The sequence below is a fragment of the Diceros bicornis genome, chromosome 3, assembly GCF_020826845.1.
Source record: "Diceros bicornis minor isolate mBicDic1 chromosome 3, mDicBic1.mat.cur, whole genome shotgun sequence".
NCBI classification, from domain to species: domain Eukaryota; kingdom Metazoa; phylum Chordata; class Mammalia; order Perissodactyla; family Rhinocerotidae; genus Diceros; species Diceros bicornis.
This window is the reverse complement of record NC_080742.1, coordinates 88,384,453-88,410,142: the sequence shown is the minus strand read 5'-3', so window position 1 is coordinate 88,410,142 and position 25,690 is coordinate 88,384,453. Positions and strand designations below refer to the sequence as shown.

The window sequence follows — 25,690 nt, the reverse complement described above, 5'->3', positions numbered from 1 at the left end:
TCCTGGAGAACACCCACACAGGCTGAGAAAGAAGAGCCAGCAAAGGAGAGGGAACAAGAACCGAGATAGAAGCAGATCCAGGATGCCTCGAAAGCCAGGAGAGTTTTCAAAGAGGAGCAGTCCCAGGATGGGGTTGGAGGAAGAAACCTGGAGGCAGGGGCCTGTAAGTGCACTGATGGTGAAGGTAAGGGAGAGAAGAAAGCCAGGCAAGAAGGCCGCACCTGAAAAGAGCCAAGCACTATTACCTTCTGTTTTCTTTGTGTGAACACATTCAAGGAGGAGGGAGGGAGAGAGAGAGGCTGGAGAGACAGAGGCCAGCCTTTCCCAAAGTGGAAGGTCATTCACCTAAGAAAGTGCAGAAGTACAACATGTGTCCTCCTCCTTGCAGAGCGTAATGAATAAAGTAGCTCATCCACCCAGGACCTTTCTATGCAGGACCTGTATCTGGGCATCTCTTCAGCCCTCTGGTTACTGAAACATGAGCATGGAAGTTATTCTGCTTCAACATCCCTGAAATCCTTTAGGATTTTCATGATCCCTAGCAACTTCAGGCCCAGCCTTGGTTTTTTAAAGCATTATCCAGTGAAAATGGAACCCTTGTAATAATTCCAATGGGACTTTTCTGTTCTAGCTATAGTTTGAATAAATACAGTGGAACATATGATTATCATAACAGGGGGGCTCTTGGCTGAAGTCACCCTCATCATTTTAAGAATAAAGAATCTATACCTTATTCATCTATAATAAAACTACTTAAAGTTTTACGGACTAACATTCTCCATTCAGTTTCAAAAGTGTTATGAAGACTGCTGAAGAAGTAAAGTACCATTCTGATTTCTTCTTATTAATTCTTAGCTTTTCCTTTCCTAGTTCACACTGAATTCTTCCCTTGGGGTTCAAACGCCTTCCCAGACGTTTGCGCTCAGTCTCCGGTTGTCGCACACTCCCTCTGTCTCTGCGCCTTACCTATTTCAAGTTCGATGTCTGATTAAGTTCATTGAAGGAATGGCATCAGTTTAACTTTCTGCTCCTTGGAACTCTTGGGATTTCTCCACAAGCATCAGGAAATTTATAAACGGGGGAGTGACTTGTACCTTAGTCTCTCTCTCAGAAATAAATCATTTTAAAGCCCTGACTTCCTCTTCTTACATCACATCAGAAGGAAATAAAATATAATTTTATTCTTTCTAAACCCTTTCCCATGAGCTACTTTCAGCGAAAACTGTTGGCTAAGAGTTCCCTGATTTTCCTCTTCCCAAAATGCCTCTTGCTACTATTTGAAAAGTCAGTCATAGGTTGACTCAAAGACAAAGTTTTCCAAGAATTTTCCTTAAAGAACTTGCCTCCTGTAGACTGAACAGTAGAGTCTGAATAAAATTTTAACTTTTTTGTCTGAATTGTAACAACTTTCCAAATAGCTTGAGCGTGCATGCATGTGTGTGTCCAATTTTCTTCAGATCATGTTTGATTTTCAAGAAATAAAGTATCACAGAGGCTTTTAAAGCACCTTCCCAATTCCATTTCTTTCCCTGTCTTGAATAAGGGAAACCATCCTTCATTTTGTGTTTATCAGTCCCATGCCTATTTTTATAAATACAATGAAATGTTTCTGTAAATAATATCGAATGTTATTTGATCTATTTTTGAGCTTCCTATAAATGGCATCATACTCTACATTTCATTCTGCACACCCTCCTTTTTTCACTCAAATTTTATGTTTGTCCACTTGGAAACAAGTAGATCTAGTTTTTAAATATATACCTCATTTTGCATTTTCCTGTTAATGGACACGTAAGATTTTCCTTCTTGTTTATTTATTTATTTTGCTATTACAAACAGTGGTGCCCTGGTCATTCTTGGATGTGTTTCATGTACTCATGAGTAGATAGCCAGGAGAAGAAGTGCCAGGCTGCAAGGTACGTGTGTCTTCAGCCTCATGAGTTAGTATGCAGCTGTCCTCCAGCGTTGTGTCAGTTGACATACAGCAAGCACGTGAGCGCAGAACTTCTGTAAGGTAAAAACAACCCTATCCCATCCAAGTCTGCGAAACACTCCAGGGCTTTGGGGAATCGGAGCTATATTTGCCTAAACAGAATACCTATTATAAAGATGAAGAGAAATTCAGGGCAAAACTGGAATGAGCGATGCTCTAGAGCAAATCAAGCGTCCAACAGGGTGAGGTTCAGAATAGAGAACAGCAGGGCATTTTAAAAAGCAGGAAATGAGATAAATTTATGAAGATGACCTAATATAAAGTAAATTGCCTTTTCTTGGCAAAATACTTTGACGCCAAGAAAAAAATCAATTGAAATAATTCAGATACTGCAGTCTCCCATAAAAGCAGCACATTTATCAAACCTCTTTGAACACCAATAGCAGCTTCCACTCAGAATAAACATCACCTGTAGAAGATTCCTAGTGACTCCTGGAATGAGCCTTTCAACATCATCTCTGTGTATACAAATTTACAAAAAAATTAACCTTTTTTGTCCTGGAATCATCTGTTCGTTGCCTGACTTATAGTTATGCTTGCTATGATGTTGAAATATTGCTAAATAGAATATCTCTGAAATGATTTGTAAAAATTTGGGAGCAATGGCTGGCTCTTGGGAGAGGGACTGGGAGTCTGGGAGACAACAGTGGGTAGAAGGCAGAACAGACAAGCATTACCTCGTCAAAATTAATCAGTAATTTTTAAATGAGGTAAGACTTCACCTTATCAATCCACAGACCACCTCTCTAAGAACACCCCCTTTTCTGCAAAGCTGCCCCTGGCTGCTCCAAAATGCAAGAATCATCCAGGCCCCCAGCACATAAATCTCTTGTAGAACCAAGCTTGGGGCTTGCATTTGTTAGTCTTCTTGTTTACTTCCTCCTTTTTTTGCTCCTTGAGGACGGAAACTACGGATTTCCCTCAGGATCCCCCATCCCAAGTAATGTCCCTGACATACTTGGTGCTCAAAAGACATTTGTACAATAAACACAGCGAAGCGTTCTTCACCATACAGTGATTTTCAAATGACCCAAGGAATATATTCATTACTTTTACTTGTTTTATATATTGGTGCTCTTTAAAAGTTTTGTTTAGAAAAAAAAAGATATAATGTTCAAAAATGTTTAAATGTAAGCCCTATGAGGACAGGAATTTGGTCTGTTTCATTAACTTCTGTATTCCAAGCATACCTGGGCCTGGCTCATAGCAGCTGCTCAATAAGTGTGTTGAATGAAGGAAGATCCTCAGCTATGAAGTATTCTACACACTGACCAGTAATCCAGTTCCTTTCTCTATTACGTTTTTAAATTTCTTTTAATTAATTAATTAATTTTAATTGAGGGAAAACATACATAACATAAAATTTAGCACTTTAACCATTTTCGAGTGTACAGTTCCATGGCATTAAGTACATCAACATTGTTGTGCAACCATCACCACCTTTCTCCATTAAGATTTTAAATTTTTAACCCCAGTCTGCAACATGGCATTTCAAATTATTGGAAAGAGAAAAGGTGAATTTTTATTACACAATTGTAGATTGGTGTGAAATTAGCTGCTCTGTTTCCCACCTCTTCCTTTTACAAACTGGCGCCGGCAGATGATCCCTTTAGAAACATCTCTCTCTGTCGCGCAGTTTGCTCTCTTTCCCTCTCCTTCCTTCCCCTGCTCCCCCTTCCCTCTCTTTTCACATTCTCTCAACCATTTACCTATTATTTACTCTCTATCACCTAAGTTTAACTTTCTCATCAAATGTTAGAGCATGGAAGAGTTCGAAGTTTATATAATCCAAATCCACTATTTTACACATGATAAAACAAAGTCCTTTTAAAAAATGTGGGCATTCTCTCAAAAACAGCAGACATCCTATCAAGACATTAGAATAAATTTCCTGTCTACTCATCCATCAAGTCACGAACTCCATCCCCCCCCCCCCGTGGATTGTTTGGGGTAAGTCGTTATGGAAGTATCTGCATCTGAATAAACATTTGTGACTCTACTGTCTAATACTAGATGTCCACGTGCGTGCATGCATGTGAAGGGTCATTTAGGATTCTGCCTGAAGACCTAAGATTACCTACTAACAGCAGAGAGGGAGAAAATATTCTTAACTGACAATCCCAAGTGGAATATACAGAATCGATCCTCTAATTGATCCTTACCGACCCTACAGTAAAGGAATAAATAAATTGACCTTCTGGAACAGAAATAAGGCTCTTGACTTTGTTGACTCAATTAAAACAACTCACCCCTGAGTTTCCTGACCAGCTGATTCCTGATCCGGTTGATAGAGACATAATTTCCTAAGGAGGAGCCTGATCCAACCACATGTGACAATAAACTTGGGAAACCCTGAGCTACCACGTAAGCTCCCTCACGACAAGAACCACCTCGTGCCTCTTTGTTTTCGCCCACACCTAGGAGAAGGCTCAGCACACAGCAGGGCACTCAAAACACATCTCTTTACGCGCCCCCCTCTTCTCACCCATGCATTTGCCCACAGATACAGACTCACAGGGCTCCTTCCCTAAATGTCAGCTCTCACTGGTTAGTTGTATTTCAGCACGACTGGGGAGGAGGGGGGTGACTAAGAGTGCGTTTCCCTGTACATATGGGCATCCATATAACGTGTATACACGGGCACCCATGCCATATACAAAAACCACAGGTGTTTGTATGTGTTCCCTGTGAGCAGGTAAAGCTTCCCTATATTATAAAACCAAAACCAACAGAAGTATTTAATTTGGGGCTTACTTGCCCATCTTCCCCTTTGTGTTTCCTAAAGGCAAAGACACTTCATGGCATTCACTGCCTCTCATTGTATTACATATTGATTAGTTCATTGGATACTATTTTTATTCCATATGTATGTACTTATTTATTGTCTGTCTCTACCCCCCGGAATGTAAGCTTCTCCATGATGGCCAGCCCCTAGGCCCTCAACAAATATTGGTGGAATGAATGAGCGTGTCCTTCATGTCTATAAGCTCAGCACTCACCATGGTGAACAAAATAATTACTCAAAAATCATATGACAAAATGTGTATGAGCTTCTGTCAGCGGGTCTCAAAGCAAGGTGTGTGAATCGCCTTCGAATGATCTTCCTCCTCTGGGCCGAGCTGAAGTCCTGGAGCAGGTCTCACCTTGGCGAGATTCTAAAATTACTTCCTATTTCTTTCTCAATCTGGAGAATCAACATACCAGGCTCTTCTCCACCCCGCCCCGGCCCCAGCAGACTCTGTGGTGACAGGAGAGTGCAGTGAGTGAGTCCCCAAACCTGGAGCCAGAATTCAAATCCTGACACTTTTATTTCCTTATCATGAGACTCGGCAAGTTAACTGACTTTATGTACCTCAGTTTCCTCAATGGTAGAATAAGGATTAAAAAATAATAATAATACCCACCTCAGAGCATTATTATGAAGAATAAGTTAGCTAATATACCTAAAACTCTTTGAAGCGTACCTGGCATTAAATTTGGCAATTATTATTAATCTTTCCCACCCAGTCAAATTTGCAAGTTATTTTTAATGGAATCAGGAGAGGGAAAGGAGAGAAGAGAGAAGCATGTGAGAATTCTGTGAGTCAAAGACGGAAAATTTATAGATTTATCATAATTGACCATGAACTAAAAACCTTCTTTCCAAAACATTCAAGTAGCAAAGTTTCTTCAACTATAGAATAATATGCTTAAATTTAAGCCCAAGTTATCATGTTTAATTATCCTCATCTGAAACAAAGTATGTGCTAGTTCCTTTTAGAGGCTATAGGTTCCATGTAGCACAGTCCAATAGAACTTTCTGTGATGATAGGAATGTTCTCTAATCTGTACTGTCCAATATGATAGTCACTAGCCACATATGGCTATTGAGCATTTGTAATGTGGCCAATGAAACTAAGGAAATAAATCTTGTTTATTTAATTCTGGTTATTTCAAATTTAAATAGCTGTACTGTGGCTAGTGGCTACCCTATTGCGCAGCATAGCTACCTGGGATTTGAGTACACAAGCTCCTTGACTGGGCCCCCGCGTGCTCTCCAGCTCCTGTTCTGCTCCTCTCCCTCACCCCAGAAATCAACCCTCACCAGGCCACACTGCTATTGCACACCTCCACGGCTGTGCATATGCTGGCCTCTTCGCTGGAATGCCCTTCGTCCCCAGCCACCTGCAAACTGCATGAAAATCTTGTTCAGATTTCATTTCCTCAGGGCAACTTTCCCTAACCCCCTCCCGCCTCACCTCACCCCACTGCCAACACAATCCATCATTGCCTCCTCTGGGTTTCTCTGCATCTGTTTCTGTTGCTCTCATGAGCCCATAATTGTCTTTTATTCTCTGTGACACTAACAGAGTATGGGAATTTTAAGGACCCGGTCTTATTCATCCCTTCATTCTAGTGATGTGTGCCCATCACATAACACATGTGTAATAAATACTTGCCGAGTACATTATTAACCTGTGATTATGTGCAATGTTTTATTAAAATAAGCTTCAGAACACTGACAACCACTCCACGATTATGGAACCTATATACATCAAATTCTATTATAAGGCCCATTTTTAAATAATAAAAAAGTTCTTAGAGTTTCAGTTGAAGGTCTACTTATTTCAAGCCATATCAAAATAACATTTCAGTACAAACCAAAGGATATAAATGTTCCCTGGGACAAAATCCTACCTGTAGCTGCTCCTCCTAAAGGTCTGGAAGTCTCTTGGATTTCAGAAACTGATCCTGTCATTGATCTGTCCCCAGTGCTTCCAGTGACTTACTAGGGAGACATGGACGAGATTGAAAAGCAAGAAGACCAGAGGACCTGATTATGGACACAGTCATATGGGAATTCAAGGGTAATCAATCCTTGCTACACCTTCTACCCAATCCTACCTCCAAGAAGTAAATAATTAAAATCTTATGTAATGTGAAGGGGGTGATATGTGTCTGTTCAGTGACATATCCAAAAAAAGCATTGTTTCCCTTATTCCTTAGTAAAGCTTTTGCTCAAGAAATCTTCCTTGTTTAATTACGTAGCATCTGTTGCAATATTAACCTGCCCTGAGAGCCACACTGGTTCATCCTTTTTTACCACAGTTTTCGGACTAATCATTTATTTGGATTCCCACACAAGTGTTCCTACAATGAGAATAAGCTCTTGATGGATACATTTCTGTGAATCTAATTTGTAGGAGATACTTCCCAAATACCAAGCATCTGGTGGATGTATTTTACAAATGATTTTCTTTCCTACAGGAACTTACAGTTTAAGAAGACAAACAAATGAATACACAGTGACCAGAAATGCATATTTGTGGGTACAGTCACGGCAGCAGGGCACTGAAGAAATGGATTTCAGAAAGGACGTAAATCCAAAGGACTTTATCTTCAAATCAAATATAGATTTGACTTTTTTTTCTTATTAATTAAGCAGTTTGTTGTATTTTAAAATGCACAAACAGCACTTTCTAACGTAATGAACATTGATTTAACAAATGATTGAGTTCTTTGGAGCTCTATGATCATTTAGATAAATCTCTAATTTTCCCATAATATTGACAGATGTTAAACAGTCTTTTCTCTGGTTTCCCTTCCCTTTGCCCAACACATATCTCCCAGAATTTTAATCTAAGATGTTTCAAAAACAGACAAAGGCCTAAGAGATCTTTTGAGATGGCTAATGAATACTGTGAGATAAATATCTTTCCCTAAGATGCCCTAAATTTAAATATATGGATATCAATTTCTTTTTTTAACTTCCTTCTAAAATCTGCCCATCTAGGAAGAACATTGATTAAGTCTAGAAATTACGTTCTATATGTTATTGGAACTGCTTGTGAATTCTACTAACATAAGATGCACTTATTTTCAAAATGTGTCTAGAAGCTTAGAAAAGGAAGATATAGCTTTCAAAGATTATGTTTTGAGGTTAAAAATGAAGATAGTGACCTTAAGTCGCTCAAGATTTGTTAAGGCTGGCATGCCATCTATCTCAATAATACCTAACAAGAATGTCAAATGGACAGAAACGGCTGTGGTAAGCGGGTGCTTGCAGCTGACAGTGATTGCTGTATTTTGGGTGATGGGGAACAGCATTTCCATTAGTTCAAGTGAAATACAATGCCCTGCCAACTCTAGGTATCAGTGTATTCAATCCCCCTGCTGTGCCGTGTCCATTTTCTGTTGCTGCAATTAAAAATTAGTCGATACAAAGTCAAAATGTTGTACATTCTTCCCCTATCCCTTTCCCTGTCACTGTGTTTCCAGCTTCACCGGAAGAACATGTCACTATGGTAACCAATCCTCTGGTGCACAGACCAAGACAACCTTTCTAGCCAGATTGCCAAGCAGAGCAACAAGGAATCAAAGCTGTCAATGGAGACACCAGAAGCCATGAATTCCATCTCCCCTTTTCTAAGTGTGGTTAACCAATACCAGACAGAAGGATACCTGTCTTGTTCCAGGAGACATTCAAGGAAGGAAATTCAAGAATGTCTTTCAGCAAGTCTGAAAGTCAAATCTTTCAGTGTTTATCAGTCATTATTAACATGAATTCTTCCTCAAATTTTGACTAACTTCCTACCATTCCAATTTCAATGGAAGCAGAAAATGACAGATAAAATAACACTTTATGAATCTGAGAATCTAAAAACTGTTATAAAGTCACCCTTTGTCAAAAACTATTCTGCTTCCTCATTTTCCTACTTGTAAATCCAAACTCAAGTTGCTCTCTTCTGGAATTCTCTAATATCCTGTACATCTTTACAAAGTTGTAAAGCTCCAGTGGGTCATCGTGCTCTAAAAAGAGCCTAGCTGTGAAGCAGATGTGATGTTTGTAATATTAACACACTCATAACAAAATCAGCTAAAATCCCTAGTCATTCTACAGAAGCTACAAAACAAACATTAAGATGGATTCTCTTTCTGGAGCTACCTCACCTAAATCTGAATGGCCACCTAGACCATACCCAATACTTGTCATTCTTAAACAATTGACTTTTCTTCAAATTAACAATTTTTTCTGATCAATTTCAATATTTTTATAAATCAAAGAACATCAGTTCTCATAAATAATATTTTTAAACAGCAGCAAACCTGCATTATAATATTGAGACATTAAGAACTGTTTTATATCTTGGTCTCAAAGACTTCGCAGATAATAACATCATTTTCACCTTGGCCTCACCATTTAATAGTTGAAGAGAATGAATGACAAGTTGTGGGGGGGCGGGGGTGGAGTGGAAACAAGACTCATAAAATTGCACCACATCTTCCAGGATGCAGCTACCATAGAAGAGAACATATTGCCTTCTTCAGAGCAATATTAATACACATCCAAACAATATTTTACTGGGTTAATGGAACAGGATGGTCCCCAAAGTATAAATCATGCAAGATTAACAAATTGCATCAGGGCCGGCCCTGTGGCTTAGCGGTTAAGCGCACGCGCTCCGCTGCTGGCGGCCGGGTTCGGATCCGGTGCGCACCCACCGTACCGCTTCTCCAGCCATGCTGAGGCCGCGTCCCACATACAGCAACTAGAAGGATGTGCAACTATGACATACAACTATCTACTGGGGCTTTGGGGGGAAAATAAATAAATAAATAAAATTTTTAAAAAATTGCATCAGGTGAGCAGACTTTTAAAAATGTATGTGATCATACTAAAGTATTGAACAAATTTTTATCATTAGCAAATGCAGTTTGTTTTCTGTTTTGGTATACTTTGGGTATTTTTTATACAAATCTTCTGAAAATAGTATTTTTTTTTCTCTGAAGCGCCCACTTCAGCGTTACTTGAAGAATTACTTTTTTTGTGCTTACTAGACCTTGCTAATAATATTCAATGCACACAAGTCACTTTTGTCAACCACTTTCCCAAAAGGAGAAATCAAGAATTGTGGCATGCTGCTCCTGTTGATCAATAGGGCAAGGGCTGTGATTTATTGATGTTTATATGACCAATGCCAGCACCTGCCTGGTATAGTATAGACCTTAGCAAACGTTTCCGGCATGAACAAGGCCTTCTCTGTGAGATGTTTCCCTCAATTTCCCTTGATGAAATCAGTTCAACATCTAAAACAGATTAAAACTGGGAGTCTGTCTACCCTGCCACATCACTCTTAAAGGGCTCCCTCTGCTAACACCACAACGTTAATAGATTCTCTTCCTTTTCAGAGACGGATGAAGCATTATCCTGGATAAAAACCCTGGACCATGACAAGAATCCCATCAGACAAACGCAAGACCATAGGCCAGGTAGAGAGAGGTAAGCCTCCATTATCAGCTAATAGGAGGCAAGTTCTGGCCACTCCAAGGCTCAGCCGGGCCTGGATAACCTGACCCCCCAGAACCAGGAGACCTAATAGGCCGGCCAGCGGAGGGAGGAGAGGGCCGCCGGGCCTAGGGGCGCCGGGCTCTGCGCAGCGCCACGCCTCGCGCTTACCTTTCCGAATGAGGGCGGCGATCTCGGGGTCGAAGCCCTGCCGGTGGCACTTCCTCCAGAGACCCATGTTGGTGGAGTTGTACTGCCGGCTGCACTCGTCAGCGGGGCTCATGGCGAAGAGCTGCCGGCGATTCCGGGCCCGGAGGAGTTTGCCCTCCCAGCGGTCCAGGCGCGAGCGGCTCGCCCGGAGCGGCAAGTTGTTGTTGTTGTTGTAAATGAAGCCAGGGTCGACCCGGCGGGTGTTGAAGGCCTTGCACCTGTCCCTGTGCTTCCTGGCGTCCGTCTCGTACCAGTGGTCCGAGCAGATGGCCACCGCCAGCATGCCGAGGGCGCAGAGCGCTAGCGAGAGGCCCGTGTAGAGCAGTAACCTTCCGGCAGCCATGCCTCCGCTTCGCGGCTACACCATGGGCATGATCCGCCGCAGCCTCGCCTTCCCTCCGCGCGCCCGGAACAAAGCGGCGGGCGGCCGAGCCAAGGGGGGCGGGGGGACAGGAGGGGCACTCGCGCGGCGGCGCCCCCTCGGCCCCCGTCTGCCGGTGCGCGGCCCAGGGACTGCAGGGATGGGGGCAGGCAGCTAAAAAGTTCTGATCCGGAGAGGCGCCGGCGGGGTCCTGGGCATCCTCCGGGGCAGGTGCAGCCTCAGGCGGCGGCGAGCCAAGCCCGGCCGCCTCCCGCCCCCTCCCTGCCCCGCAGGAAGCAACTGCTCCGAACCGGCCGCGTCGGCACGCAGCCCGGCTTCGGGCGCCGCCGCCCTCGGGCCGGAAACTACACACCGAGCGCCCTTGGCTGCGGCGGGGCTGCTGGGCTGTCTTTGTGCGGGTGGCGGCGGCACCCACGCCTCGGGCTTTCTTGGGTGGGGGGTGGGGGCTATCAGGAGAAGCTGCTGGACCACAGGTTGAACTGAAACACCCGCGATGCGGCCGGCCAGCGAAGGAAACCTCCAGGTGCCAGGGCCGGCTGCCCTGAGTCCCGCCCGGGTCTCCCTCTCAGCGACTCTCCCCCCGGTCTGCAAGCGAAGCAATGTTCTTCCTTTCTGGATCGAGTCTTTTAAAAATCTCCGTCCTCCGGTCACCAGCAGGTCCCTTGTTCCGTCTGGCCAGCGCGCTGAGCTCAGAGGCGGGCTCCCCGTGGGCGCACGGTCTCAGCCGACGTTTCCCCGCGAGCTCCCGGGTCGTCTGCCTCTGGCCTCGCCATTCAGGCGGCCCCTCGGTTCGACGGCGCGGTCACCCGGACGGCGTTACCGGACGAGACTTTGTCCGGGGTTTGCGGCGACTGGGCGGCAGCTGGCGGGCGCGAGGGGCGGGCTGCGCCGGGAAGGGCGCACCCGGCAGGGCGCACAGCGCGGGGCGCGCGGAGCTCGGCGCACGGCGCCTTCAACACCATGGACAGGTCGCACGATCGCGGCGCACAGCCCGCTCGGCAGCCAGCCCCCGGGGCATCATGCCGCTCTCCCCAGCTCGGTCTTCTTCCTGAAGTGTCCACCTGGCCGCCTCCAGACCCGCCTCTCCCGCGACGCCTCCGCCTCACTTCATCTGGCTCCCGGGTAGCATCGGGAACGTGCTGTCCAGGTGCAAAGAAAATGCTGCAGGCACCGAAGAAAACAGCGGCTCCGGCCCTTCAAAACAATCCGCCCCCTTCTCCCGCCACCTGAGCTTCAGCACTCTGGCACCCCGTCTGCTCTGCCCGACTGGAGTCAGCCGCTCTCAGATTGCACCATTTTCTTCGCAGCCCACCCAAGGGCTGAGATGCCGGTTCACTCGGCAGCGTGCTGAGATTCCTGTCCCGGCCTCAGCGTCCCACGATCAGGCTCCCGACGCGCGGTGGTCGCCGAGGTGAATGGGGCGAGGATGGGGGAGGGAGGCTGGGTCGCTCGGCTTCCCCTTCCTGCCTCCTCCTCTAGCCGCGGCGGCTCCGGGACCTCGCGGGCTCGGCCGGTGCTGGAGAGTGAGAACCCAGGCTGAGCCCGGGGAGCTCGGGAAATCGCATCGCCCGGGTGCGGGCGCTGGAGGAAGCCGCTGCCGCGCGCGCTCGCTCGGGCGCCGGGCGCTGCAGCCTTGGCTAAAACCCACAGACGAGAACACGGAGCGCGCAGCCAAAAGCTAGTGATGTCATCCGTGCAACGTGAGCCTCATCTCTTATTTTTCTAGCATCCTTAAAGATAAACTGCACCATTTCCCAGGCATGAAGTGTCTAAGCCTTATTCTTTGACCAGGCAAGTCAATGGTGTCTAGATAGGTATGTGCCCAACCACATCCATATTTATACACATATACATATATGTGGTATGTAGCATGTTTATATGCATTATTATAAATTTAGGAATGTTGCCTCCATCTTCTGTTTATCTCTTTTCACTAGTGGCAAATTCCCTCTAATAGACCACAGTTCTTTAAAGAAAAGACTGCTTATTGCGAAGGCGGCCTTCAGAGGGGTTGAGGAAGTTCCTTGCGTCCCCAGTTTGGGTCGCTGGTGTCTTGGATTGTATTTGATCTTTGTTTTCCCCAGAAAGCCACAGGCGTTACCTTGCTAGCTACAGGCGTTTCCACCCGGGGCTGAGCGCGTCCCCGGGGTTATCACTGCCAGCCCCAGTCCAGCCCACTCCCGCGCCAGACACCCGGACACACACCCACCTCCTCCGGCCGCCGCCTCCCTCCTCAGCAGGAAAAGAAAGAGGAAACGTGACTGACCCTTCCAAGACAAGAGGAAGAGAATTTCAATGGGGGTGGGGGTGCTTAATAGATACTTCGAAAACGTTCCGGGGCTCGCCCTTTGAGTAAGGCGGGGGGTGCGGTAAATGAAACCTCGGTGCGGGATTTGTCCTTATCTGAGTGGCGGCTGGATTCAGGCTCTGCGGGGCTCTGGGAGGTAGTGCGGAACCCCAGACCTTGAGCGGGTGGGCCCCAAGCAAGCCCAGCCGCCTCCCCTACCCCCGCACCGCTCACGTGAGACAGCGCCGCAAAGACTGGGAGCCTCCCTCCCATATTGAGACCCTGGGTTCTCACTCTAATGCTCACCCCTCCTTTTCACCCTCACTTCAAAGTCGAGGGGCCGCACTGCCGGGTAAAGAGATGCCCTGGGAAAAAAGAGAGTGTCCGGCACCCTGCCCTGCACAACGGGGCCTGTGAGCCAAAATGAGCGCACCTCCACCATATTCTTTTTTCCTCCTTACTGCATTTTGAAAACCGCGAACGAGGCGTTTCAGTGCCATCTAGTGGGGGAGGGGCGTGCCTCGCTTTTCGTCCCTGGATGCTGCAATGGGATTTGCTGAAGGGACAGCAGAGCCTAAGGATGTCCGCGCGGGTCTTGGGTGCCCGGCTGGTCGAGGGGCCGTAGGCATGTGCCTTTGCCAGATCCTAGTCCCGTGGGTTCCCTAGGACGATGAGGCGGAGCCCAGCGACTCTGGCCACAACGTCTTCTCACCTTTCTTTCTACCCTACTCTTACCAGTTCTCCCTCCCCTAAGCGTGAAAATACGGAAACAAGTGCAAACACTTGCACATGTCTTAAATTTCTGGAACTATTTTCTTCCAGAAAGTCCAGAGCACATTTAGGCTAACAGAATGCCTGCATTTGACAATAGGAAGGAGGCAGAAAGGTGAAATGACATCTACAAGGTCACCCAGGAAGTTGGGGCACAGCCGGCATTAAAGCCTCAGTCTCCTGATTCCCATATGTCCTCTCCCCTGAGAACCAGCTGAAAGAGGTGCCCCTGAGACAGCTGGAAGTCCAGGCAGTTGCCCATTGGCATTGTGTACCTGTTCATTTTGTCCTTATCTTTCCTCCATCTTCCATTATTCTACCCCTTTCCTGTTCTTGCTTTTTAACTTGTTCTCTCTCCTGGCCTTAGGCCTGCTTCCAAGGATGTGCCTTGCCCCTCCTCCTATGGCCCTCCTCAGTAGTCCTGTGATTAGTGCCCTGCTGGGGGAAGGGACCCAAATGGCACACTGTCCTCCTCTTTTCTGAACATCATTAAAATTCTATTTTGAAATATTTGTCCTTGCTGACATCCCAAAAAGCCTATGAAAGATGTTGATTGAGGTCTCCTTTGAAGTGCAATTTTCTTGGACAGCCCTATACCATTTTGGGATGATCCTGGTCTTTGGGGCTAAAAAGATGGTGGATTCGTCCTCTAGACTATATGACTACATGACTTTCTTTTCTTGAGTGAGTGATCTACATTTCTTCCCTCTGTCTTCTTCCATTTCCTTCCACCTTGTTAGCTACAGCAGCACTATCTCTGTATTTCCAACCTGTTCCTTCCCATTTGCAGCTGCACTGTCCTAGGATCATAAAATCTCAAAATCAGAAGGGACTTTAGAGTCAACCACGCAATGATGCATGAATCTCTCCTAGAACAGTCCCCCAAAAGTGATTGACGAGCTTCTGCTTGCACACTTGCAGTCATGGGGAAATCACTCTCTCCACAAGCATCCCGTTCCACTATTAGGTGGTGTAAGTGGTTAGACAGTTCTTCCTTATACTGAGACTTATCCTAGGTCCCTGTAATGCTACCCATGCCTTCAAGCAGCCCATGGATACCTGATTCCTCTTCCATATAATGGTCCTTCTCATACTTGACATCAGCCATCATGTTCTCCCTAAGTCTTCTTCTCTCTAGGCTAAATATCCCTTGTTCATTTCCTTCTTGCACTTGCTTCTCTTGGATTTCTCATACCTCATGATTGTTAGTGCTTCTTGTATGCAACCATGTTCCTTGATCTAACAGTCATGTCAACCAATGAAGAAGAAAACATGGTCAGTCATGTTTTTACATGACCCATGTAGAGTTCTAATGATCCTCACTTCCTCTTCTAGGAACTTATAAGTCATCCCTTTGAAATGCTATCCTAGGATCTTGCCCCAAAATGACATTAAGATCATTGATTTGCAGTTTGTGAAATCTACATTTTTGAAATTTGGAATTCCATTTGCTCATACACAACGTTTTAAGCAATGTTCATATTCTCCAAGCTTTTTTTAGGCAATGTTCATATTCTCCAAGATTTCTCTAAGGTCAACAACAGAGATTCAGAGATATCGTTAAAAGCTCTCCCAGTTTCCTGGGGTACAGTTCATCCAGAGCAGATAGATGCTTTCCTACAATTTCTTCACCCATTGTGAACTGTCTTCAGTCATCATCTTTGTTCTACACTAGATCCCAACTTCAGTCTGAAAATCACTCTCCTTGATGTTGTCAATTGGAAGCAAAATAAAAGTTGATGAGGTATGCTTTCTCTTTGCCATCTATCAATATTACATCATTTGCCCAGAGCAAAGCCCCCCTATATATTCTTACTCTTGTTTTCCTAATTAACTTTCCACAGTTTGGACATTATTTGAAACCCAAAAGTTATCTTCTACGTTAGCCCTCTTGACACAGACCCTCGAGTCTGTGACATGCTAGTATTTATGCTTGAATAGGTACCCTTCTCTCTAAATCTCAACTCGTCAGAGAGTCATGTTGGTTTGTTTAGCTACTTTCCTTCGTTTCTTCCTTATTAGGATCATTGTAGAAAAAGGCTATTTTCCTCTCACCCCTGGGTATCTAAGTCCTGTCCTTGATTTTATTTTCTTCTTCCTCCACCACCCAATCATATTAATCTTCTTAAACTCTACAGTTATCCTTTACTCGGAATTCTGCAGTAGTTTCACCTTGCCTGTACAATAAAGTTCAACCTCTTTACCCCGATACAAGGCCCCACAAAGGTTTCCCCACAAAAGGCTGAAACAAAGGTTTCAGCCTGTTTCCTAAAGCTGACCATTGTGCTTCCTTAGACACACCCTCTGTTCTAACCAGGCAGCCCTCTAAACATGTTTTGAAAAGCCCCACACTGGCATCATTCCTCTTGCCCATAAAATATTTAATGCTCTGCTTTTTAATGTTCTTACAATTACAGGTGCCTCATATCAATAGGTCAAGTAAATATCATTTGATCATCTTACTAGAAGCTGAAAAGGCAACCAATTAAACCCAACAAACATTCTTGATATTTAAAAGCTCTTCCTCAACTAGGAATGGTTTAAAATGAATAAGATCATCTCTTGCATAAAGAAATATTTCAAACTAGTAGGAATAACACAACAGAAAAAATAGGCAAAGATTATAAAAAGAAAATTTATTGAAAAGAAATTCAAATGGAAAATTAACATGTGAAAAAAAAACAACTTCACTAGTAATCAGGGAATATAATTTTTTTTAAATACTGCTCTTTACCCATCAGATGGGAAAAAATTTACATGTCTGTTAATGTCAAGTGTTGGCCAGGCAATAAGGGAACATGCTCTTAAGCACTGACGGTTGGAGCGTAAACTGAGACCACCACTCTGGAGGGCACTTTGGAGTATCAGAAAGATGAAAATTACATGTTTCTTATGACCCAGCAGATGGACCTCTAGGTATCTAGCCTGTAGAAACACTTGTGCAAAGGGCAAAGAGTATCTTTAGTTTGATACTAAACTAAAGGGCTTCTATGACAAAGTACAACAAACTAGCTGTCCTAAAACATCAGAAATTTATTGTCACATGGTTCTAGAGGCTAAAAGTCCAAAATCAAGGTGTTGGCATGACCGTGCTCCCTCTGAAACCTATAGGGGAGAATCCTTCCTTGCCTCTTGTAGTTTCCAGTGTCTGCTGGCAATCTTTAACATTCCATAGCTATAAGGAGCTAAGGAGGAATTGGAGGCTGTATCCAATCTCTGCCTCTGTCGTCACATGACCATCTTCTCTCACATCATCCTCTCTCTGTATCCATTTTTCTCTCTTCTTATAAGGACACCAGTCGTATTGGACTAGCAGTCCACCCTACTCCAGCATGACCTCATCTTAACTAATTACATCTACAATGACTATTTCTAAATAAGGTCATATTCTGAGGTCATGGGGATTAGAACTTCAACATAACTTTTAGGGGGATGCTATTCAGCCCATAACTCTACATTTCTCGTAAAAAAGAAGGGGACATAAAGGGCCACCTCCGTGGTCTAGTGGTTAAGTTTGGTATGCTCCGCTTGGGCAGCCTGGGTGTGGACCCACACCACTTGTCAGCCATGCTGTGGTTGTGACCCACATACGAAATAGAGGAAGATTGGCACAGATGTCAGCTCAGGGCTAATCTTCCTCAAGCAAAAAGAGGATGATTGGCAACAGACGTTAACTCACGGTGAATCTTCCTCACCAAAAAAAAAAAAAGGGCGGGGGGACGTAAGAAAATATACATGTATCTGCTTATTTGTGCAAAATGAAAGGATAGTGGAAGAACCGAGAAGCCAAGCAGGCAACAGGAAGCTGATAGCAGAAAGCCACTACCACCTCTAGGCTGAAGGCAGGCTTACCCCTAACAAAGAGCCCAGGGCAAGCATACAAACGGAGGCCCACATACCATATGTCTCAACTTTTAAAAGTTGTAAGTCAAATGACAAATTGTTACATAAAATTGTTCTGTGCTTCTACTTTACAAATACCTTTAAGATAAAAAATTTTTAAATATGTGTAAAGTTATGTTTTTTTGTATGAATAAAAGATGGCAAAATATGAAAGACAACCAAATTAATTATGATTGCTCATGTATTGATGGGTTGGTGATGTTTAGGAAAGTAATAAAGGCATTCATAATTCATAACTTACAATACATATTTCCTAAGACTTATTTTTCTTGACTTTTGTTTGACTCGTGACTTGTTTCAGAAAAATCATTAATTCTATTGTTATAATCAAGATTTTCACATAACTTTATATTCTACTGTGGTAATGCCAAATGTTTTGACAACTGTTTTTGATTCATCGTAGTCTTTAGATACATTTTCTTTTTACTACCTTCAATTTGGAGGAACTTCACTCTACTGAGGCAGTAACTCTTCTGTTGAAGCGTCAATAAAATTCTTAAAGCAATACTTATATTTGGAATTTTCCATGTTACATTCAAACATTGCAACAATCACATATGACAAGTTATTGTTAGTGCAGAAAATACTATATTTGACTTTTATCTTATAAATTATTATCACATATATCATGATTTTTACTACCTCAAAGTAATATCTAGATTAATACAATATTTATTAAGTTCTTCTTTCAAATATTCCAATGCTAGAATGAAGAAAACCAAAAATGGCAGTAAATTGCTTAATTTGTTCAAACTATCTACAATCAATCAATTATTTGAAACCCAAAAGTTATCTTCCACGTTAGCCCTCCTAACACAGTCTCTGGAGTCTGTGACATGCTAGTATTTATGCTTGAATAGGTACCCTTCTCTCTAAATCTCAACTCATCAGAGACTCCCTTATGCCCTGGCCAACACTTGACATATCTTGATCCATAATGACTGGAAAATGGTTTCTACAGACATTAATTTGGAATTATTTGTATGTGAGTCTTCTTTAAAATTATAAAAACATTCCCATTCCCTTGTTCTAATTTTGTTATATTTTATTGCAATATTACTTTTGGTTTCACATGTAGTTTATTTCTATTTAGAAAAGCCATTATCTTTAAAATTTTAAAATACTTTTAATCCCTATAAGTGAGAAATCAACCAAACTTCTTTTGTTTATATTATTAATAGTAAGCAATAGTTTATATCAAAAAAGTTGTGGATAGCCCAAATCCAAAATTAACTTCATTTTTCACCAAAGACCACATTTTGCACTGTTTGAGGATCTTCTATCGTTTCATTTAGCTATCCTAGTATATCTAATATCCTTTCTAAATTAAATGTAATGGCTTTAACAGCATTTAGCTGACATTTCCATCATACGCCTTTATAATGTGTTTCATCTATGGATAGATTCAAGACATACCATAAATAATCTTTTAATTTCTCCAAAGAACTTCATGACAATTGGCTCAGTTGAGGCCACATCTCTAGTACAAAATTCAAACTATGTGCCATACATGTTATAAAGAATGTTTCTGAACCAAAATTCAGGTTGGGTCTAGAAATATACTTATAGTTTAAGAGCAATATGAATTGTTTAATACTGCAAAACATTCTTCAGTTACCATGTGCCAATGTTCAAAATACCGCCCTAATTCATGTGTAACTCCAGAACCATGAATGGAACACAAAGGGAAGCAAGAAAATGGATGCTCATCACTGCTGGGAAGTGATACTTCCTTACTTAAAAATCTACTACATGCATGCTGTCTGGGAGGAAGGATTTGACAAGTTAATTGTTTCGTCTTTTCTTTTATCAAAGTGCTTCTACCCTCAGATCCTCTCTGCACTCCAAAGCAGTATCTATCCCCAACATCAGCAGCAACACAACCCACAAAACTTCATGGCATTCGGATGCAGTTGTCTTTTGTTTTGAGGACACAGGGCAAGAGGTGTAAAGAAGCCTTCCCTGGGTACTGTATTAACCAGAAGAGTAGATGTTTAGGGCCATCTGTTTTTCTGGGCCAGTACTGATGCAAGATTTCAAGACATAGAGGCAACCATGAGTTCTTCAATACAGTTGTTATGTGTGTGTGTGTATGTGTGAGATATGCAGGGCCTCTAAAATATGGAGTCTAGGGCAGGGGCCCTCCTGCTTGGGACTGAGGGCAGCCTAGCTGGAGGAACAAAAAGAGGAAAGGGCATTTCCTGAGCCCAGGGACCAGGTTCACCCAGCAGAAGCTGGAATCATGGAGATACTGGTCCGGCCAGAGCTGGAGCCATGAAATGGAGGCAGCTGCTGCTGTAGTGGCTACCTGTGGCAGAGAATAGGGGAGAAATACCCTGGCTTCTCTCTTTCTTCTGCTCACCAATCTCTGGCCAGACCTCCCCTGGCTGAACTCAGATGGACACCAGCTGCCATGGGAGCCTTGGGATGCAGCCTGCAAGTTTCAGCCCCCTGCAGTAGAACAGAACAAGGAAAATCAAGGAACAAGTCTGAGAGCAAACAGGCCAGGACAGACTAGCACACAGTCCCATAAAATCAGGACCAAAACAAATATGCTCTCTCTACCATCACTATTTAGTATTTTGAGGGTCATGAATAGGGCCAGCAACAGAAATAAGAGTCACAACAATTGGAAAGGAGAATGCAAAACTTATATTCTATGTGGATAGTATGACTGAAAACTCAAAAGAATAAACTAAAAACTATTAGTGCTAATAAGAGAATTCAATAAGATGGCTTAATATAAGAAAAATACATAGGAATCAATACGTTCCAATATAATAGCAATTAATTGTTGGAAAATATACTGGAAAACTATCCCATTCACAACAAAGAAAAAAACTATAATATACTTAAGAATAACAGTTACAAAGAAAGTGAAGACCTTTTAGGAAGAAAACTATAGAATCTTATTGAGAAACATAAATGACCTGAAAAGATGTAGAAACCTACCTCGTTCCTGAATGAAACAACTCAATACTGTAAAAATGTCAATGCTTTACAAAATCATTTATAGATTTAACAAAGTTCCAATCAAAATCTCAATAGGTTTTATTGGAACTTGGAAAATAATTCTAAAGTTTATCTGAAAAAATCTAGTGAGAATAGCTAAGGTATTTTTATGCAATCATTTCTCTCTCATAAGTATTAAAATATTTTTTAAAGCTGCAATATTTTAAACAGTGTGATATCCACATTTCAGACCCTGCACTTCCTCTCCAGAAGCCCCAAGATTTTTTAAAAGTAAAAAGAATAAGGAACCCAATCTAATCATTTACCAAAAATCAAAGGAGCACATGATTTGTATGAAATTAGACCTCTTGGGGCCTACAATTCCACAAGATCTGGAAGTGTGATGAGTGGACAACATCCTCCCAGGCAGGCTTTGAGCGATACGGGCGCACTGCGATGCCGCTTGGCTGATGCGATACCCTCATGTTTTCCAGGCATTGACTCCTGGGCTGAGGAGTCACGGTCTATGTAGACAGTGTCCTATTCTACTCCCTGACCCGACATCTCATGAGTCTGGATCCTGTGAATCCTTGACCAGCTGCTACATCATCTGCTATGGACTGAATGTTTGTGTGCCCCCAAAATTCATATGTTGAAGCTCTAATCCTCAATATGATAATATTTTGAGACGGGGCCTTTGGGAAGCAATTAGGTTTAGATGAGGTCATAAGGGTGGGGTCCCCATGACGCAATTAGACATCAGAGAGCTTGCTTCCTCTCTCTCTCTGCCATGTGAGGACACAGAGAGAAGGCAGCCGTCTGCAAGCCAGGACGAGAGTCCTCACCAGAACCCAACCATGCTGGCACTCCGATCTTGGACTTCCAGCCTCCAGAACTGTGAGAAAATAAATTTCTGTTGTTTAAGCCACGCAGTCTATGGTATTTTGTTATGGCAGTCTGACTAGACTAATACAAAGAGGAATCACCTCATAAAAGAAAGAAATTTGTATAATCTTTGGAGGGTACCAGAGAATTTCAGGGGCTGAAGATCTTGTTTACCTACCTCTCTCACTCATGTACACACACCCACAAACACACCCTGGCTCACCAAGTCATGGCCAGGGCCTACCCAGCCAACCCCAGACTCCAGCACGGCAGTGGGGCCAATCTTACTGAGGAGAACCTTGGGGGTGCGAATTCCCTTTCCTCTACCACTTCCTGCAGATGCTGGCCTTACTAACAAGCACCCTACTTGGGAAAAGGAATTACTTGTCAACAACACCTGTGCAAGACTTGAAGGCACTGCCTAGGGCATTGTATTACAGGGTGCTCACATGGCCACAGCCTGCAACAGCTGACACAGATGCAGAAAACAGTTCATTCATAATAAACCAGCAAGTTCCCCCGTGTCAAGTTTACCACTTCATAAGTGCCATGCAGCTAAACTCACTGGGAAGATACTTCCTAGAAGGAAATAAAAATAGTCCTGCCAGAGAGAATCCTCCACCCAAAGCACCCTCGGTCATCTAGCCCCACTGCAGTGGACCTTAATGGTGCAGCATGAACAGCAGCCAGAGCTTCACAAACAGCCAGAGGACCTTGCAAATGTAAAGTGCTCAAAAAGAATCTATGTTACGGGTATAAATGGATAATTACCCAAAAATAAAGGTTCAAATATTTACATTGAAGTATTATTTGTAATAGGATTCACAAATGTCCAACAACAAGGGTTAGATGAATAAATCATAATACAGTCATTCAATGGAATGACAAGAAGCCATTAAAAATAATGTTCTGGAAGAGCATTTAAGAATGTAGAAAAACACTCTAGAGATACCGGTAAGTGCAAAGAGTAGTATATAAAACTGTGGATGAAATATGATCCAAATTTTATAAAGAAAAATAAATGACAAAGAAATACACCAAAATGGTAGCATTATTTCTGGATTATCTTCTCTTTAAAGGCTTTTGTATTTCTAGATTTTATATAATGAGCATGTATAGCCAGCCACATTAAGATAATAAAGGTACACATGTTCAAACTCTTATATGTATGATTAATTCCCCATGTAGCTAGGCTCCTCTAGGTTCCAAATGATCAAATTCATTCAAAAGTGCAAAATCTATAAAACAGTCACTGACATCCAAAATTAAAAGTATTCTCCTTAGAGATAATTCTGCTTCTAAATGCTTTGAACTGTATATTTTTGCCTTACTCTTTTTGACAGTGAAGATTCTTTTCAGGAGAAAAAACGTCGTGTTTTTTCCAGGATTCTCTGCTCATTGCTTTAAATTTTCCATCCTTTGATAACATGTGTGAGGCAAAAGCTGTCTCCTCCCTCAATAAAACCACTATGTTTCGGTCTGACAAGCTCATGCTTTAAAGAAGCATCAGCATGGTACTTTATTTTTATTATTTTTTTTAAAGATTTTTTTATTTATTTATTTTACCCCCAAAGCCCCAGTAGATAGTTGTATGTCGTAGTTGCACATCCTTCTAGTTGCTGTATGTGGGACACGGCCTCAGCATGGCCGGAGAAGCGGTGCGTCAGTGCGCGCCTGGGATCCGAACCCGGGCCACCAGCAGCGGAGCACACGCACTTAACCGCTAAGCCACGGGGCCGGCCCAGCAGCGTGGTACTTTAAATGATTTTGCCAAGGCTCCAAGGCTGCTACCGAGGGGCCTGACGGGAGTTGAGCTCTAATCTGAACTAATCATAAGCAGTGGAGAGGCTGAGTCACCACCCAGAACTAGAATCACAGGAACAGAATCAAGAAGCAAGACAATGGGGCCCAAAACATCCACAAAGTGAGGTAGGACAAGCAGCCAGAGAGGATGCAGCAACTGTGGACTGCAAGCAAGATTCTGGACCAGGACAGCACAATCCTGCAAGGAAAACCAGAACCTCTAGAATCAACTCAGGTAACTGGAAAGGAGGGCAGGTCAGAAGAATATCTATGAGTATCCAGCCCCCATTTGTTGGTTGCCTACTTTGTGCCTGGCATCACACAAAGGACTTTTCATTTAATCGTCACAAAAACTCTATAAACCGGAATTACCCACAATTATCAGATGAAGGGAGCCACTCAGAGTGACTTGCCAAAGTTCATCCAGCTGGTAAATAATGGGGCAGGGATTTAAATCTAGAAAAAGCTGACTCCAAATGCCACTCTCTTTACATTGTAAATCTGCTACAGACCATAGAACTAGGAGACAGTAGAAGGGAAGGTGACTTCTTAGGGTCAGAGGTGGAGAATACATGGTAGGAGTGTGGCTATAATATTCACGATGGTCAACCAACCCCAGGGGCAAATAATCTGAGGTACGATGCAGTGACTGTGTACAGAATATAACATGAGTCTATCTGAAGTCAAAGTAATCAGTTTAGAACCCAAATCAGAAAACACCTCCTTCCAGAGACCAGACAGGGGGCCATCAGACAGTTCAAGGAAAACAAAGGTGATTTAGGCTTTAACAAAACCATATAGCCCTGTTTGTAAATCTGAAAAAAACTAGATTGATCAGAGTCAATACCATAAACACCTAAACTTTGAACCTTCAGCATTGTAGTCAAGTGTGTGTATGTATGTAACTGACTTGTATAGTTTCACTTGTTTAGGCTGATGATAGAGATCAATGTCAAAAAGAAACTGATGTCTCTCCATTGATGGCAACAATTATCAGGGTTTATTCAAAATGAGACTATGAGGAAGAGAGGGGGACAGGTTTCTGTATTGCTCTGTCATCTGTACTTTGCCTGCATACAGATAATTCACCTTGGAAATACCAAGCCGGGCCACCCAAACACTACCAGGGGAGGATCTGTCCTGTTCTCGATTTCACCCCCATCAACAGGGCCCTAGAAGACTTATAGGCTTATTCACTTTAGCTGTGATCTTTTAACAAGTGTTTCTGTTACTGGACTCTTGCCAAACCTACAAGGTTTTTAAAAATCATGTTTAGTGCTTTTTTCTAGAAAATTTTACAGAAAACTTAGAAAACTCAGAGAAGCAAAAAAAAAAAAGAAAGAAAACTTACCGGTCAGCATTTTGCTGTATAGACTTTGTCTAGATAGACGGATGGATAGATAGATAGATAGATAGATAGATAGATAGATAGATAGATAGATAGGCAGATCGATAGATAGATGTACAAAAATAGATATTTACAAATAGATATATACAAAAATCATTCTCAATGTACTATTTCATCAAATGCTTTCTTTGCGTCTATTGACAAGATCATATGATTTTTCATGTGGAATAAACCCCATTTGATCGTGGCATATACTTCATTTTATACATTGTTAGATTTGATTTGTTAACATTTTGTTGAGGATTTTTGCATCAATGTTCATGAAGGATATTGGTCTGTAGTTTTCCTTTCTTGTAAGTCTTTGTCTGGTCTTGGTATTAAGGTAATACTGGCCTCATAGAATGAGTTAGGAAGTGCTCCCTCGGCTTCTATATTCTGAAAGAGATTGTACAGAATTGGTATAATTTCTTCCTTTAATGTTTGGTTGAATTCACCAGGGAACATCTCTGGTGCTTTGTGTTTGGGGAGGTTGTTAATTATTGATTCTGTTTCTTCAACAGATATAGGCAAAATCAGATTATCTCTTTCTTCTTGTATGAGTTTTGGTAAATTGTATCTGTTAAAGACTTGGTCCATTTCATCTAGATTATCAAATTGTTCATAATATTCCTTTATTCTCCTTTTAAGATCTATAGGATTAATAGTGACCACTCTTTCATTTCTGATATTACTAATTTCTGTCTTCTCTCTTTTTTCTTTCTTTTTTTTTTTTTTTTTTTTTTTTTTTGTGAGGAGATCAGCCCTGAGCTAACATCCGCCAATCCTCCTCTTTTTTTGCTGAGGAAGACGGCCCTGGGCTAACATCTGTGCCTATCTTCCTCCACTTTATA

The 25,690-nt window shown here is 42.8% G+C and overlaps 1 protein-coding gene across 2 annotated transcripts in view; it reads right to left on the bottom strand.

The window, feature by feature from the left end:
- Positions 1-11,112, bottom strand: part of TMEM178B (transmembrane protein 178B) — a 347,203-nt gene extending 336,091 nt beyond the window's left edge. For both annotated transcript variants that reach the window (XM_058531551.1, XM_058531560.1), the window contains exon 1: positions 10,431-11,112. In XM_058531551.1, coding sequence (XP_058387534.1) covers positions 10,431-10,812 — 382 coding nt within the window. In that variant the 5' untranslated portion in view covers positions 10,813-11,112. The remainder of the gene's footprint in view (positions 1-10,430) is intronic.
- Between the last annotated feature and the right edge of the window lie 14,578 nt (positions 11,113-25,690).